The sequence below is a fragment of the Schistocerca piceifrons genome, chromosome 5 (assembly GCF_021461385.2).
Source record: "Schistocerca piceifrons isolate TAMUIC-IGC-003096 chromosome 5, iqSchPice1.1, whole genome shotgun sequence".
Classification (NCBI taxonomy): Eukaryota; Metazoa; Arthropoda; class Insecta; order Orthoptera; family Acrididae; genus Schistocerca; species Schistocerca piceifrons.
Genome location: NC_060142.1, coordinates 494047646 through 494064574, shown reverse-complemented (window position 1 = coordinate 494064574; position 16929 = coordinate 494047646). Strand labels below are relative to the sequence as shown.

Here is a 16929-nt window from a genome sequence, read left to right as displayed (position 1 = left end):
GCCAAACTTTCCGCACCGCGTTTTCCCTGATTATGTGCAACATTTATCACAATAGACCCTACACTGTTTCAAAGTTTTCAGCCATACAACTAAACACAGCGAAAGAGCGCAATTTGCCCAGGAATTTAATTCTTAGTTGATAATCATATTCTAGTTGTGTATACAGCTTTCAACTGCGTTTAGTATTGAATTGCTAAGACATATCTTTCGAATATAGCGCCATTATGCATACTTTGCGCACAGAGTTCGCCGCGTTTTTGTCTGTATGAAAAAATCAAATTGTGTTCCCGCTAATTACTCACATGTGAACAAGTATAAAACGTACTACTTAATTTTGAAGAGAAGGACCTAAATACTGTCTGACAAAAAAAGAATGGGACAATTTGGACGCATCTCGGCCATCTGCTGTGCTAAGTGACATCGTATGTAGTATCTGCCGTCTCTGAATATCTTTGGTTGAAGTGAATGTAGGGGCTACAGGAAGTAATGTATTAAGTTATGTAGTCTGATATTAGTTTCCATTTTTAGTGCGTGAGTGTTGTTCTTTTTACTGGATGTTTATAAAGTAAAAAAAACATTATGTGAATAGCGTAACTGACCAAGGAATGCGTTTGGGATGTCTTGAGTGTAATACGTGTGAAAGCTTGTGGAAGATACAAAAAAACAGTCTTCACTCGTCACTGGACACTGTGCATGGAGACATATTATTCTAAGTGTTTAGCTGGGTTCTGTGTTGTTAAAACCTGAGCGACAGACGCGAAAGTCTAGACACACAATTATATCATATGTGATGTTTTTCCGAGTGCTGTAATGAGAGAACAACATCAAACCGAATGACAGTTGTGTATGGAAATTTCGATGCAGTATCAAAGCGCACAAAATCATTTTTACATGTTCGTCTAGAACGTATACAGTGCAAAAATGGGCAACTGCTTCAGCCGACCCAGAACCCCGACGAAAAAGGACGGCGTTGGACTTCCAGCTCCAGACCCAACTCCTGTAGTACCGACAAATGCACCTTTGGCAATACCATCACATGAACAACATAGAGAAGTTAGGAATGGACCAATGCCGCCCATTCCTGATGAAGGCTCCACGAATGCCAATGCAAAAATCTTTGTTGCTTTATATGATTACGATGCACGAACTGATGAGGACCTTAGTTTCAGAAAAGGTGAACATTTGGAAATACTGAACGATACTCAGGGCGATTGGTGGCTTGCAAGAAGTAAGGCTACGAAACAAGAGGGATATATTCCGTCTAATTACGTGGCCAAGCTGAAGTCCATTGAAGCTGAACCGTAAGTAATAATTTAATTAAATAGGTCTAGTTCAATTTTGTTAATTGCTTCTACATTTTTTCCATACTCCCATGGCAACATAAACATCAATACATTTGCACAGTAAAAAAAGTTAGAAGTATTGTGACTAATAGAACTTTAGTGAACTTGAGTGAAACACATAATATGCCTTGTCCCAGATTCATATAGTACCAAACAGCATTTGTAATTCAGCGATAATCATTCACAGCCTTCGCAGTATTACCAGTTGAACAATATTCTATCAGTTATATTATTTTATGATTTGAGAGAAAATTTGCTGCCGTCAAGTTGGATGGTTTGGTTTCTGACATTCGATGAAATTTATGTTCTCATAATATGATAAAGAACAGAACTTAGGTTTCTGTTGCTAAGTGAAACCAGCAGAAAATATTACTACTGTAAAAACGATGTTAGGTCAGAAGGCACCTGTGTGGTTAGTTTATACCATGTGTAAACATATTGACATTATATTTAAGCACGTGCCCTTCTTTGAAAATTGCAATATTTTGTACTCGTGGGACAAGAGACGCAGTAAATGTATCACATGGTTTGTAGTGACTAGTTCGCTCAGATACCAACTAAATAATACAGTTCCGATGTCTACCAGTATATGCCTACCTGTCATCCAAGAAAGAATAAATCATGGCTGTAATTCATGGCTTCGACAAACCCATGAGTGTTGACAGGTGAACGCTCTGTCAACACAACACGTCTGTCTAAATAAAAGATTTTGTTATTTGGAGACACATCATTTGTGAGATATAAGCTACGATACATACATTAGTGAACAAAACGTCAGTCATCTGTGTGTTTTTGCTTTAGTTCATGTTTAATTACGCAGGGATTTTGGGACTGAAGTTTGAGAGATAACACTGAAAGTGGGTGTCATGTTGGAATTGTTGGTCAAAATATTCTATCTCGGGATGTATTTCATTCCGTGTATCATCCTCTGATAGTGTACACATATCTCTGTTAGCTCTTCGGGGTTTATCGTTATTAATGGCAGGATGAAAGCCAAAAGTGGTGTTTGTTATGCTAAATTTGCATCGATCCTGTAATGTTTTGATTTCAGGTCGGAAACATTGTATACATCTTTTCGTAGTCCTTGGCCAGAATTATCAATCTAAAGCTAGGATGGAAGTAGCGGAGAGTTCTGTCACATACTGTTACTTTAATACAGTTATAAGGGCGACGCTTAAAATATGTTCCATTAATCTGCACTGAGCTCTGTTCTAGACTGTCATTGATATAACAGCCACAAGCTCCTGCTGTTATCGAATTCTGTCTCATACTTTAAGAGTTTTTTTATTTTTTTTAAAGCCATCAGCGGTATACTAAAACGAAAGAAAGTAACTGAAATATAGTGCCGGCAATGAACGTCAGAGTGTGTTTCCGTTGTTCCAAGACGCCAACATCGTCTTGGGTAAGACTAGGTTCTTCTAAATGTTGTTTTGCTACGAATTACCGGCATATGGTTTCATACGGATTTTGTCTGAACTAATCTGGCGCAACAAGCAGAATGTGAAGTTACAAAAAATACGAGAAGTTACATAAAATACGACGACTCAGGATAATATATTGTAAGGTATGTGTAGGCTACGAATTTTCCAACGATAAAGTGTAAGGGACATTTTATTGTCAGAGGTGCCCAAAGAAACTAAGTCATATTATAATTCGCGACACGTCAAATCGGCATTATGATACATGCCATATTAATCGCTTCAAAAAACTTTCGGAGGTTAGCGGTGACGTCCATGACATCAGCTAGCATTAGGCAGCATTCTTTCGTTAACTGCATCACCTAGCCTTTTTATCTGTTACACAATGTCTGGCCTTGTAGTCAGGGATTTTTGCGTGGTGTTACCGCAATGTGCGCCGCAAAGTAGGCCTGCTATGCTATTGCTCCAGTAGCCGTCATCTACAACCTGAAGATTTCGTATGAAACTTTTTAAGGAAAAGAGCACGGCCACGCATGTCCAATTGGTTAAATTTGGAAAGAGAGAAGAGTAACGCTACAAAGACTGAGCACTCGGATAAGTAGGCGCGATGACAGCAATTGCTGTCACTGAACAATCCACGTATCAGACGCGTTTAATGTTGGTAAAAATAAGCTGAGAAAATGGCAGTGAAACATCCGGGATACTGCAAAATTACGAACCAGTCTTACTAACTTCTTTTTGTCACAGCACAGCTCGGATATAATTACATCCCTCAAGGTAAAAAAAGTTTCTGCCAGCTAATAAGCGCGTGTCCAAGAAACATCAGTCGTATGGCACATAGAATATTGACTTGAAAATAGCAGATGAATCCCGTCTTCCTGTATTCCCGGAAGATGTTAGACACTGTTCCAAACTGTTGACTGATAACAAAGGCACGGTCATACGTTGTAAGTCTCAAAACTGCGATTGTTTCTAATACGTTTAGACTTGAGACACACTGAAGTTCGCCAGATGCTTCAATCATAAAGGATATGCCTCAAAATAGCTTCAACGGGAGTATCAGATAGAACGATGTTACAGTGTGCTGGAAGTTATCGTCTCCCAATGATTGAAAGGAATTTCAGAATAACTTCAGATAGTATTTCCATATGGTTTGGTGCTCGATAGTTCAGCCATTTATTATATTTGCTGGTTTAACTATAAACAGGTGGTTAAAGGTTCAGTGTAAAATTATATCAATCGGGTAAGTGTAAAGTAAGTCCATACCGCGAGTGATTTCGATATAAAAGCAAATCTTGGTTAATGTCTGGAATTTGACACATTGTTTGATGCCCGACGGATGTACTTCGAAGCAATTTGAAATGGTATGGATACGTGAGTTCAGCGATAGAAAAGACGCCTGTAAAACTTCTGTTTACTGATAGAATTTCTGGGGAAGCGCAGTGCGTATGTTAAGGAAACTTCATGTAAGACTTATAGTCCCATCGTGTACTGTGTGATGTTATATGGTTTTGGAGCCCATGTCACATGGGCAAAGAAGTAGAAGAAACACAGATTCATGTAGTTAGGTTCGTTAGAGATTCGTGCAGCATATATGAGAATGTAAGAGCGATTAACCGTATTTTAGAAAGCGAAAATATATGCCGGATAGAGGCGCTAACTCAGAATTCGTGTATTTTGCGGACACGCCTTACACCCTCCTCAAAAGTTGGTTTGTCCCTTGTCCGAACTCAAAACGGACTCGTCGTAAGAAAGGAGACGTCTTTTTCGTTAAAATCTCTTTGGTAAATTTAGAGAGCTATTATTTGGGCATATGGGGAAATAACGTTTCAGCTGCATCCAACATTTATCTCATGCAATGATTAGGAAAAGGAGATGAGATCAGGACACATCAGGAAACATTTCTCCCCTTGCTCCATACGGGACTGCTATAATACAAGCAGTAGCTAATATGGATGCAAAGTACCCTCCATCATACCATACAGTGGTGTGCACATAAGCCTTCCTTTTCTCCCCTCACAATTGAAGCTGCCAGTTGAAATCTACCACTGATAGAAGAGTTGTGATTGTGATCTGCGGTCCGAAATTTGATATGATGTAGCTCTACACACACACACACACACACACACACACACACACACACACACAAATTCAGTACATCCTCCTGAGTTCGAAATACCCATCCAGTTTTCAACAGTATTCTGTAGCACCACATTTCAAAACCAAGACTTCCTAGCTCTTAAATTTATGTTCGATATTAACAAATTTTTACTTTAAAGAAATGTTTTCTTGCTATTGCCAGCATGCTCTCTACTTCTGCCATCATTAGTAATTTTGCCGCCGTGTCCAAATAGCAAAACTGATCAACTGCTTTTACTGTCTATTGCCAAATCTGATTCTAAGAACATAACCTGATTTAATTTGTCTATATTCTTCTAATCTTGTTTCACTCTTGTTGATATTCGTCTTGTAACATCTTTTAAACTCACTAACAATTCCGCTCAGCTGCTTTTATAAGTCCTTAGTCGTCTCTGACAGAACTACAACCACATTTTTTTTCATTGCTTCTCTGTGAGCTTTAATTCCCTTTCCAAATTTCTCATTGATTTTCTTTACTGCTTACCCAGTGTACTGATGGAATAACATTGGGCAGACGCCACAGCCCTACCTTAGTCCTTTCTCAACCACTACTGCGAAGTATATACCGCTCTGCAAGCCCTGAAAACTCGGTGAGAAGAGCCGCAAGGTCCCTCTTAAATAATGTGTATGCTCATGTATAGTTTGCCAGACCCCTCATGGTCAGAATTTATTGAACATCTCAGCATATGTTTTTAAGTGAGGTAATATTCATAGTCGTTACGTACACGGCAGGATTAGCAGTATAACACAGTCGAGCAAGAGCTATTCTGTCTGGTCCTGGCCACGCTTCTGGATATAAATTTGTGGCATTTCTTTATGTAAGCTGAAGTGCTTCCACGAACGCAGCAATTAGGGCCGTTAACTTTTTGCTCGTTCTTGTCAGGTGTGAATAAAAGCATCGGTAGCGGTTTGACAGGCGTTGAAGACTAGACTAGTTGCGAGGCAGTCTTTAACAGTTTGGAGACTGCAGGCACGATCAGCAAAAACACATTTCCAGTACTTGTACAATTATTCTGATGCAGGCTTTTAGGGATTTCTTTAAGTCAGTTGCTCAGAACACAACAGGTAAGGTTACAGGTTGGAGTCCCGGCTTGGCGCACAGTTTTTAATCCATCAGGAAATTTCAAAACAGTGCACGCTTCGCTTGACTTCTCCAGTACATCTCACGTGGCTGTATGCATCGGGTTCCTTAGAAAATCCTTAGCAGCATCCACATCCATCGTATGACACTCTTGACACATAAAGTGCTGAGTTGCGGCGGCAGATTGTGTGAAGTTCGGTGTGAAGAAAATATCATTCGCATTGTAACTGTAAAAAAGTACTAATTTGTCAAAACAAGGATCTCCTGACGCGTTTAATGGTAAATAAGTGCTTTGTAAATTGCGACTGTCGTTTCTATATCTAATCTACGTATACTATCCCGTTACATGTTCATGGCTACCTCTTAGTGGATGTAAATATGGGGTGTGTCCATTCTTTGCCTTTGTACCTATTTGAACTCTGCTTGGACACTTTCAATGAGGCCTCTTGAATGTCAGTGGGGGAATGGCCGTTCACTCTTCCTCAGGAGCCAGTACCAGAGACAGTAGTTTTGATCCTTAGTGGGATCTGTAGAGAAGTCGACGTTCTGACTCTACCCAAAGGTGTTCCATTGGGTTAAGGTCGCGACTGTGGGCACACTAGTCCATTTCAAGAATGTTATTGTCCACAAAACTTTGCCTCGTAATGCTGCTATATGACAAGGTGTGTTGTACTGATAGTCTCTGGACTGTTCCTCTACTGTACGCAGTACATTGTGGTAAAATGTGTTCATATCCCTCTGCGTTTAGCGTTTTTCTTGAGCACAATAAAGGGTCCACAACCTAACCATGAAAAACACCCCCATTCCGTAGCTCCACCTCCTTCACACTTCACTGTTTGTACTTCACACGATGCCAAGTAAAGATCTCCAGCGACAAACCCAAACCTTTCTATCAGAATGACACAGTCTTCCACTGTTTAGTGGTGTCGCTCTTGACACCCCCTCAAGTGTCACTTAGCACTGACCACAGAAATGTGTGGTGCTGACCATTGTACCCCATTCTTTGTAACTCCCTAGCACAGTCATTGTGCGGACTACTGGTAGCACCGTGGAACTCACAAGTGATTCTTTAAGCTGCTTTGATGCAATTTTTTACAACCATTCTTCACAGTGCTTAGAAGGCTCTAATCTCTCAGTACATGAGGTGTGCGTGGTGTTAGTTTTGTTGTTGTTGTTTCTTCGCGTTTACAGTTCAGAATCACATGACCAACTGTCGACTTGGGTAGCTTTAGGAGAATTGAAATGTCCCTGAGTGATGTGTTAATGGGGTGACATCCAGTGACTAGACCACATTCGAAGTCACTGAGCTCTACTGGTCGACTTACCCTGCTCTCACTGCCTCTCTACTGACATCACAATACTGGCGAGTCCATCTGTTGTGACCTCTCGCAGTGATGAATTGCACGTTACATAGGTGTGTCTGGATACTTTTGATCAGGTACTGTATTTCCTATACTTGTCACAGACCGACAGCGAGAGCTGTATTTTATCACACTGTGGTTTATTGCATCCATTCCTACTACACTCCTGTATGTCTGTCTATAATTTGTTCGACCTAACCAGCCAACATCAAATAGTTAAAGAATATATCTTGGGCGAAAATGCCGCGCCGAGGTTCCTCAACATAAGACAGTAAGATCGTATTCGGCTGAAGCTGGGTTCAAATCTCCCCTACCGTCCAGATGTAAGTTTCCCGTCGTTTCCCCAAATCACTTACGACAAATGCAGCGATGGTCACTTTCGAAAGTAGCTGGCCTAGATTTTGTTCTTTGATCTTGTCCAGACCTATATTGTGATTTGTCTCTAATCACGTCATCATCTTCGTCGTCACCTTAATTCGAAATCTTGCTTCTTCGAAATGGTGGCTGCGCGAAGTCATTATTGACGTCTACTTTCTCCGAAGCAGCTGCTGGCTTACTACAGTTGGGAGCTTTGTATGATTCAAGGCGCCCTGAGAGCTTTGGTAGGGGTTTATCACTGCGTGACGCAGTCCTTTCAGCCAAGGAATGTTGTTTGGTTATATGACGATGGCTGTTAAAATCAAAACAGGTTGTGGCCTTACACACAGAATGCGAGTATGATTTCAATAAACCGTGTTCCTACACGGGTCAAAAGATTTGATACCGGATGTGTAAAAGTCTCGGCTGAAGCAGGCAGCAAATGATAACACGGCACTCTTGGATTTAATTTAATGGCAGTTCCCATCGATAAGCTGGTACGGTAGGTCGATACAACGCGCCTGTCGAAGTATATGCTTTACACCTGCGTTATCGCAAGCGAGCTGTGGAATGATAAACTGCTCGCGAGAACTTTAAAGAAACATATAATGCATTATATGCTTCTCTAAAGTTTCCGCGAGCGATATATTTGCAGTATTTAAATTGAAGATAAAAGTAGAAAGAGGACATTTAAAAACTTACAAAATACAGCTGTAAGATGAAATTCAGTAAACAGCGGCCAGACAATAACAATAGAGTAATTTCAAATGAAATACTGTGCTGCACTGCAGTTTATAAAATCCACAAAAAAATACATGACTATTTGCAGCACTGTCTGTAAGCTACTGTAGGTTCATTTTTCCGCTGTTTAAAAGGAGTCAGCCAGTTTTTTTTTTTTTTAGCTCATTTGACGCATTCTCTTTGGGCGTGTTTTATGTTCGTTAGACGCAACAACATAATATGATTTGGTTTACTTTTTCTCTCCATTAACGTAAACACTTCGTTGTTTCATTCAATTTTTTGCGTGTATTGGGAATACCTCTTTCGGTTATTGTCTTCAGGGTTTGAAGGGTACGGAAGTAAAAGATACTACAAAAACGCTATGTTTACAACCCAATAGGATTTTTACACCTAAAAATCACGTATTTGCAGATGCGCGGGTGTGTGTGTGTGTGTGTGTGTGTGTGTGTGTGTGTGTGTGTTTTAGGGGCAGGGGCGCCACGTAAGTAGCATGGCACAAAAGCGGGCAACTACTGTATAGGAGTGTCAAAATCCCTCTCTTTCATTTTCTTAAACAACGCCTGCTGTTCGGGCGATTCATTAAACAGACTGAGCGGTTCTCGCACTACCCATGTCAGACCGGCATCAAGTTCTGGGTCGTACCGACATTGCCACCAACAGGGAGTTGGGCGTGAAACGGAATATAACTGTGGAAATTTGGAAAGAAAATGAGGTGCTATCTTGTTTGCAACGTTCCATGTGAAACGAAACATGGGAAAAAATTTGCGAAATTTGTGGCCGCTCAAGACTACACTTTTATTGCGTACCACCATCGACGTATCACTGAAACTTGTCTTCAATTTCCCAGCTCCAACGTTTTTCCGGAACGTCGTTGAGCTTTTCATAGTTAAACCAGCCGTCGGATTATGCCCGAATCACGCTTCGTGACGGGTACGCGGCACACTAGAAGTAAGCGCTTGTTGAACGTGCGTGTTCGGTGAGTGGTTGAGAGATATGTTGCCAGAATTTCAATAGAGTTATTAATCTGTAAAAGAATCTAGTGAGCGGGTTGAATATTTATCTCCACGGATTTGTCTCTAAGATGTTATCAATAATCTTAGCTGCTCTTTTTCATGTATGTTTGGTCTCTTTGTTTACTCCATGTTAATTTTCTGTTAGCCTTTCGTTTATTATTTTCCTAAATCTTCGTCAAAGGCGATTATCTGCAGACACTTGCGTTTTCAGTTATGCCAGATCTTTCGTTCTTCTGACGCATAAACTGGCCGCTGTATTTTCGCATAGCTTTTACAAAGTGTAACAATACATTTCACCTTTTATGGATAAAAGATGGCGGTTTGTCAATAGCGCTCGCCACTGGTGATAGTTTCGCGATTAAAAACCGAAATTCGTGAGAGGTAATCATAAAAATCAGTTTTCAAGGTTCGGCGAGACCATGATGGTAAAAGTGGAGGAAATCTGACTTAAAGTGTTTTACATACAGTCCCACACAGCATTTAGAACGTGATAAAGCCTGATGCCGGCTACGTCGTACACCGTAAGAAACCAACCATGTACCAAGCTCGGAACACTGGACAAAACATGTGCAAAAACTTTTGTCAAAACCAACTGAAGCATTAAAACTCTGAATGGCGATCTAATGTAAATGAAGTATAATACATAACGCAGTGTGAAGATGCACCTATTAGTGGATATCAGACAGTTTAGTAGTAATGGTGGTGCAGATAGAATCATTGGCAGAAAATCACCTCTGATGAGGCAGTTGGGGATTAAAAAAAATGATGCGCGTGTGACCCGAATTGACATCGTAGATTTCAGCTGCGTAAATTACGGCGACATAAATCCATGTAATTACATCTTTCCCATTCCGTGAAAACTTGTGCTAGTACGTAATTAGTTGTAACTTAGTTTTGACGTTAGTATATTTAAAGAACCTAATTTCCATAACAAAGAATTTTATTTCTATGACGGGAAAAGTCGTCACAACTTTATACAACGAATTTTCGTAATAAAGTGTTTATTTCCACTGGTAGACTGAACATTGCCAAAACACAGCCGAATATACGGAGCATGTAGAACTCCTGCTTCTCCCGGCGGCGTATCGAATGTTCAAATATCCCCTGATTTTCAAGGCACAGGTGAACCGACCCATGGATCTGCATGGGAACTGAAATTTCGTTTGAGCCCCGAAAATGACGGGGTGTTCATCTGTCAATATTACGGCAGTTGTTGAGGGCGTTATTTGAACATTCGATACGCTGGGAGAAGCACAAGCTCCGAATATTCGCGTGTCTTTTGGCGATTTATGAATCTGGCATTGGAAGTAAACGCCCTATTAAGAAAATTGGTTGTATAAGGTTGCGGTCACGGAAATCAGATTTCGCCGTAGGCAATCAGCGTTCGGATTTTTTGTCGAGCTTGTGCTTCTTCCAGCGTATCGACTGTTCAAATAACGTCCTCGTCAGTTGCTTTTATATCGACAGATGAACACCCGATAATATTCAAGGCACAATTGAAACGACAGATCGCTGTGCATGGTAACTGAAGTTTCATTTGTGCATTGAAACTGACGGGGGAAGGGGGTGTTCATCTGTCGAAATAACGGCAGTTGTTGAAGACGGTTTTTGAACGTTCGATACGCTAGGAGAAGCACAAGCAACGTATATTCCCGCATCTTTTAGCGGTGTATCGATCTGCCATTGGAAGTAAACGCCTTATTAAGAAAATTGGTTGTATAAGGTTGCGGCGACCTTCTCCGTCACGGAAATCGAGTTTCGCTATAGGAAATCAGTGTTTGGTTTTTTTGTCGAGTTAATTGCCTTTTCTCCCGGAATTAGCTTTCGCGCTGCATGGTAGGTGCCTTGAGGACACTGTAACTGCACGACAGTCCTTGACGGGCACTCTAAAGTTCGTGCAGTGCTGAAGCTGCTATCGCGATTTGCGTTCCTTCTGGACAGCGGCAATGGCCTGATTGGCTACAGGCGGGAGGGAATGTGCAGGCTGCATCCTTCTCGTACCTAGGTGCACCACACCGGCCGTGAAGCGACGCACACGTTGAAGCGTGCGTAGGCCCCGGCCGAGGTTATGACCGTAGCCGGCGACCGGGCACCGACCTTGGTGCGGTCGCTTTTCGTCGCCTGTGACCACGTGCGGGGTTACCCAAGGGACGCGCGAACAGGTAATTCCGAGGCAGTGGCTTCTCAGAAGCGACGGCGAGACGACGCACGAAGGCAAAATCTCTTCCCACACGCCGTGCTGGCGTTCAGTTCTGCAGACTGCGCGGTCGTGTGCGCACTTATGAGTTTCTGCGTGTCGCGCTGCTCTCTCTGTTCAGTGGAGAGTGACGTTTCGTGTTGCAATAGGTGCAGTTGCGGTTTGAGCTCCATCGTTGAACGTGGAGCATTTTTCGGCGGTACTTGGACACCGTATTGGGACGATTGTTGGTGGAGGAACGTAATGCGAAGCTGTCCGTAGTCAGTGTCTTTTGTTCTGAGTGATTTGAGTTTCATTGTTGGTTGATCCAATGGAAGGAGGCGGTCTCTTCTGGTGTTGGAACGGCGATCGTTGGCTGCCGCATCAAGTGCAGGCCGTCCATGTCTTGGGCGACCCAAAACAAGTGCAGTGGGAGTCTGCCACTAGACTTCTGCAGTTGATAGCAGCCGGGGCAGTCGTGAAGGAGCTCGTGTCCCAAAGCGTTGCAGCGAATGATGATAAATCTCCTCCGAATGACGAGAAGCCGAGCGCAGATAAACCTCTTCCAAGCGACGAGAAATTTCCCCCGAGCCAGGACGCGCGAAGCGAGAAAAGTGCTGCGGTGCTTTCAGTGCCTGGTAGAGAACACCGTGTCAAGCTGAGGGCAGGGAATGTTGACCGTGCGGACGCTGACAGGCGCTTTTGGAGCCAGAGGCCGGATTTGGTGAAGGATGTACCAGCGGCAGAAACGCCGACACAAGAGTGTGCTGTGGATAAGAGCGAGAGTTCGAAAGGAACTGCGGAGGAGCGCGTCGAGTCCTCGGCGAGTGGTGTTGCTGGGGCGTTACGGGAAGGACTTCAGCAGCGGCTGTCGCCGGTTCCACGTAGCGAGGGAGCGGAAGACCGGGGCGCGGGCAAGGTGCTGAGGCTGGAGAACAGGCTGTCCAAGCAGAAGTCCCTTCCAGAGGTGGGCGAGCGCAGGAAGGCGTTCGCCGAGCGCCGCTGCGAGTCCTGGCCGGCGTCGTGGCGGCGGAAGCTGCTGGGCGTCGCCCGACCCCAGCGACGGCCGGGAGCCTACCCTGTGCATCCGCCGTAAGTCTCCTGCTCTTGCGTCTGCTACATTCATCGTCATTGTGTGTGTGTGGGGGGGGGGGGGGGGGGGAGTAGCGGCGCCCAATGACTAGGCAATCGTCGCCCGTACGAAAATAATAAAATTGACACACATGCTTGGAATGACATGGGGTTTTTATTGGAACAAAAAAAAAAATTCACAAATTGTCCGACAAATCTCTTGCGCGCGTCGTTTGGTGATGATCGTGTGCTCAGCCGCCACTTTCGTCATGCTTGGCCTCCCAGGTCCCCAGACCTCAGTCCGCGCGATTATTGGCTTTGGGGTTACCTGACGTTGCAAGTGTATCGTGATCGATCGACCGACATCTCTAGGGATGCTGAAACAACATCCGACGCCAATGCCTCACCATGACTCCGGACATGCTTTACAGTGCTGTTCACAACATTATTCCTCGACTACAGCTATTGTTGAGGAATGATGGTGGACATATTTATTGAGCATTTCCTCTAAAGAACATCATATTTACTTTGTCTTACTTTGTTATGCTAATTATTGCTATTCTGATCAGATGCAGCGCCATCTGTCGGACATTTTGTGAACTTTTGTATTTTTTTGGTTCTCATAAAACCCCATGTTATTCCAAGCATGTGTGTCAATTTGTACCTCTCTATCTACATTATTCCGTGATTTATTCAGTTTTCAAATTTATACTGACTTTTTGATCACCCGGTAGATACTGTCTCCGTCCGAACGAGCCTCGGGAGGGCCAACGATACTGGCCGACCACAATGTCATCCCCTGCCTGTAGGCGTCACTGGATGCGGATCAGAAGGGGCATGTGGTCAGCACACCGCTTTCTCATCCGTTGTCAGCTTCCGTAACTGGAGCCGCTACTTCTCATTCAGGTAGCTTCTCCATTGCCCTCACAGGGGATGAGTGTGCACCGCTTGCCAACAGCGCTCGGCGGACCCATACGGTACCCATCGAAGTGTTAGCCAAGCCGGACAGCGCTTAACTTCACATATGCGTCCCTCCGAATAAACGGTCACATAGTGCCATAAATCCCTGGCATTAGTGCGTCATTCGAAGACTTGGTAGCAACTTGATAGGTTGAAACTTCATGGCAGATTAAAACTGTGTGCCGGACCGAGACTCGAACTCGGGACCTTTGCCTTTCGCGGGCAAGTGCTCTACCAACTGAGCTACCCAAGCACGACTCACGCCCCGACCTCACAGCTCTACTTCTGCCAGTACCTCGTCTCCTACCTTCCAAACTCTGCAAAGTGAAAATCTCATTCTGGGAACTTGATAGGTTGCTATCAAGTCTTCGAATGAAGCAGTTGTGAAACTATTGAATTCATGACATCCAGGGATTTAGGGCACTGTATGATATTATCGTTTATTTGGTGAGATGCATATGGGGCCTGAAGATGGCATAATGGAATGCCGAAACTGGTAGCTTTCAAAATGAAATAAAATAACATCTCAGTTATATGGCTGTTGGAGAATTTCATTAATATTGATAAGCGCTTAATTTCGGTGACCTGAAGGGAATCGTTACCATTGCGGCAAGGCCGTTGCCGTTAAAAGTTTTAAACGCGTTAAAAATTTGTTTGCAGACGATGCTGTCATTTACCGTCTTATAAAGTCATCAGATGATCAAGACAAATTGCAAAACGATTTAGACAAAATATCTGTATGGTGCGAAAAGTCAGATGACTCTAAATAATGAAAAGTGCGTGAAGTCATCCACATGAGTGCTGAAAGAAATCCCCTAAATTTCGGTTATACCATAAATCACACAAATCTGAGGGCTGTTGATTCAGCTAATTACTTGGGGGTTACAATTACGAATAACTTCAATAACGATCACATAATGTTATGAGTACAGCAAACCAAAGACTACCATTTATCGGCAGAACACTTAGAAAATACAAGTGTACTAAAGAGACTGCTTACACTATGCTTGTCGGCCCTCTTCTGGAGTGTTGCTTTGCATTGTGGAAGCCGCATCAGATAGGATTGACGGAGGTCATACAAAAGCTCAAAGAAGGGCAGCTCGTTTCGTACTGTCGCGAAATAGGGCGGAGGGTGCCATGGGTATACTACACGAATTGGGGTGGCAGTCATTAAATCAAAGGCGTTTTTCGTTGCGGTAGGATATTCTCATGAAATTTCAAACACCAAGTTTATCCTCAGTGTGTAAAAATATTTACTTGACACCACCTGAATAGGAAGGGATGATCACTAGAATAGAATAAGAGAAGTCAGAGCTCGCACGGAATGATTTAAGTGCTCGATTTCCCGCTGACTGTTCGAGAGTGGAACGGGAGGGAAATAGCTTGAAGGCGGTTCGGCGAACCTCTACCAGGCACGTAATTGTGAATTACAGGGTAATCATGTAGATATATATGTAGAACTACGAGGCAATCTGAGAGAACATTGCACTCACTCTCTCCCAACTTCAACTATCACCACACGCACAATCACTCTAGCTCACATCCTATATTTCGTGTGACGACTGCGCTTCGCTCTATATCGGTCACACGGGACGAAATTTTAGCGTTGGATTCAAAGAACACATAAGAAATGGCGACAGCAGTCAATCAAACTACTACCTATACTTCAAAAACCAAAATCGAAAAGCAGAACATACATCGAAAATGCATTATAAGTGCTACACAAATTGTCACAAGGACTTGGTACGGACAATTAGGAACAATTAGAGGTATATACGCCCATAAAAATATATCCGAACGATATTCTTAACGAATTTTACCGACATTTTGGAAAACGAGAACGGATAAAAAAATATACAGTAAATGAAAATTAAAGATAACCATAGATGCAAATCATAACAAAAATATAATTTCGAAGTCAAAAGTACAGGATCATTCAAAAAGGAAGAAGAGATTTCAGTTGTTTATTACAGACAAATTATGAAAAAGGGAAATACATTGCATATGGCACTGGACAGAGGCAAGTTAAGATTTTATGTTCACATGGACGCTGCACCACACAATCAGCATGAGCACCAAGCGTTGCTCGAGAACTATCGAAACGGTAGTCCATTTCATTCCACACACGGATCAACAGTTCCAGGTTTATTGAATCGACAGCTTCAACAATTCGATTTCTCAGTTCTTGAAGAGTAGCTGCCGCCATAGGTGAAACAAAAACTTTGTCTTTTATGTACTCCCACAGAAAAAAAATATCAAGGTGTGAGGTCTGGTGACCTGGAAGGACAAAAACAATGAACAAAATCTTGTTGTCCACCTTCTCCTATCCACCATTGTGGAGTGGCGGTGTTAACGCCGCACCTCAAGTTGAAAGTGAGGCGGGGCGCCGTCGTACGAAAAAACTGGAGTCATTGGAATCTTCGGGAAACTGTGGAAACCACTTGGCCGGATATGACGTTCTTGTCATAGTTTTCTCTGGAAAAAAGAAAGGCCTGTAAATTTTGTGGGCAGGAACGGCACAAAACACAATTCTTTCCGTTGAGTCTCTTTCATGTTCGACAATTACGCCAGGATATTGTGACCCCCAAATTCTTACATCTCGGCTGTTTACTTTACCCGATAGACGAAATGGCGATTCGTCCGAAAAGATAAGTCTTTTGGAAAAGGTGTTCTCTGCCATATCCTGGAGAATTAAAATGCAAAAATCGTACCTTCTGTTATAGTCGCCGGGACGCAGTTACTGCAGTAACTGCTACTTGTAACACTTCATATGCAGGCGTCCTTTCAGAACACGCCACGTCGTTGTTAGAAGTTGAAGTTAGTGGCCTACCCGTCTTGGGGGTTTCCGAGGGCTCCGTGTGAAGGCATCTCGGATACATCCAACATTTTCGTCAGACCTGCGTGGCCGACCATTGCTCTTCCTTTTGTTGATGCAACCAACTTCTAAGAATTTTGTATGCCAATTATAAATCTATTTGTGCAGAGGTGGCGTTTTGCTGACTCCACGGCGGAATGCACGTTACGCTTGAACAATATAATGACTTCGTGCAAATTCCAACACAAAAAATATCTCTTTTGGTGTAGTCGCCATGTTGCTACATACCAAGGAGGTTAGAATAAAAGGAGACCGCTTTATCTTTGCCGAGCACAGACATCAGTTGAAACTTGTCGACCATCTTCCTGAGTCGTAGAAGTTTGTCCGTTAAAGCCCTGTGCTAAACCAACCCTTCTAGTGGTAATGTGTTGAATTGACTGTCAGTTCTGTGTAT

The 16929-nt window shown here is 43.0% G+C and overlaps 1 protein-coding gene across 1 annotated transcript in view; it reads left to right on the top strand.

Moving 5' to 3' along the window:
• Positions 1–443: 443 nt before the first annotated feature.
• LOC124797968 (tyrosine-protein kinase Src42A) overlaps positions 444–16929 on the top strand; it is a 203542-nt gene continuing 187056 nt past the window's right edge. Inside the window, exon 1 of the mRNA XM_047261136.1 lies at positions 444–1301. Within this exon, the coding sequence (XP_047117092.1) occupies positions 922–1301 (380 nt within the window). The 5' untranslated portion in view covers positions 444–921. The remainder of the gene's footprint in view (positions 1302–16929) is intronic.